The sequence below is a fragment of the Athene cunicularia genome (assembly GCF_003259725.1).
Source record: "Athene cunicularia isolate RWA chromosome 5 unlocalized genomic scaffold, athCun1 chr5_part3, whole genome shotgun sequence".
Classification (NCBI taxonomy): Eukaryota; Metazoa; Chordata; class Aves; order Strigiformes; family Strigidae; genus Athene; species Athene cunicularia.
The window spans coordinates 3,062,779-3,063,592 of record NW_020799103.1 but is presented as its reverse complement, the minus strand read 5'-3'; the positions used below and the strand labels follow the sequence as shown (position 1 = coordinate 3,063,592).

The 814-nt window shown below is 56.4% G+C and overlaps 1 protein-coding gene across 1 annotated transcript in view; it reads right to left on the bottom strand.

Moving 5' to 3' along the window:
- Window positions 1-190, bottom strand: part of CSTF3 (cleavage stimulation factor subunit 3) — a 52,549-nt gene extending 52,359 nt beyond the window's left edge. Inside the window, exon 1 of the mRNA XM_026850679.1 lies at window positions 83-190. Within this exon, the coding sequence (XP_026706480.1) occupies window positions 83-190 (108 nt within the window). The remainder of the gene's footprint in view (window positions 1-82) is intronic.
- Between the last annotated feature and the right edge of the window lie 624 nt (window positions 191-814).

Sequence of the window (814 nt, the reverse complement as noted above, 5' to 3'; positions counted from 1 at the left end):
GCCCTGAGCGGTCCCTGTGTGCCGGCGCGCGGGGAACGCGGCGGCGGGTAGTGCGTCACGCCGTCACGTTACGTTACGTTACGTCATGGCGGCGCGCGGCTCCGAGGCGGAAGTGGTCAGTGAGCGCGGCCCTGAGGGAGGCGCCCATGGCGAAGGGCCTTGCGTCGGTCTGGCACCCATGGCGGGGCATGGTCCGCCTCCCTGGCGTTGCTGCGGGCAGCCCCGCCTGCCTCGCACCGGGTAGGGGTAGGGTGAAGCACCGGGGCCCGTCCTGGAGCCGCGAGCGGGGCGCTTCCTGAAGGGCGGCCAAGCAGGGCTCTGGGGGCCGCGGTAGTTGTACTTAAGACGCTCGTAAGAGTCGGAGCGTGGGCTTTTTCTCATCGCTTAGTCCCCGTTTCCTGGTGGGCCGCTTATTGTTGAAATTCTGAAAGACAATGGGCAGAAACTAGGAAGTTTTGGTGATTTCTGGCCCTGCCGACTTCTCATGGGCTATTTCATTAACGAAGCTTTGTCTCTTGAACAGTCACATCTTTGCAGCAAGCCGGCACTCTGCTCTTGATGAGGTAATGTCAGCAATGTCTGCTAGCTGTAGACCTATCCTTTCCACCTCACAAGAGCTCTTGTTAATCAAGGAGGCAAGTTTAAAAGAAAAGCTAGGAGGTCATAATCTCAAAAGACCTCAAGGACAGAGGAGGCATTCCCCCCTAAAGATAATTATTTACAAAGTTAATTGCCAGTCTATCTGTGAGAGAAGGGCTTTAAATCAGCCGTTGCACAGAAACTGCGATGTGAAACAAATTCATTGAAGGAAGCT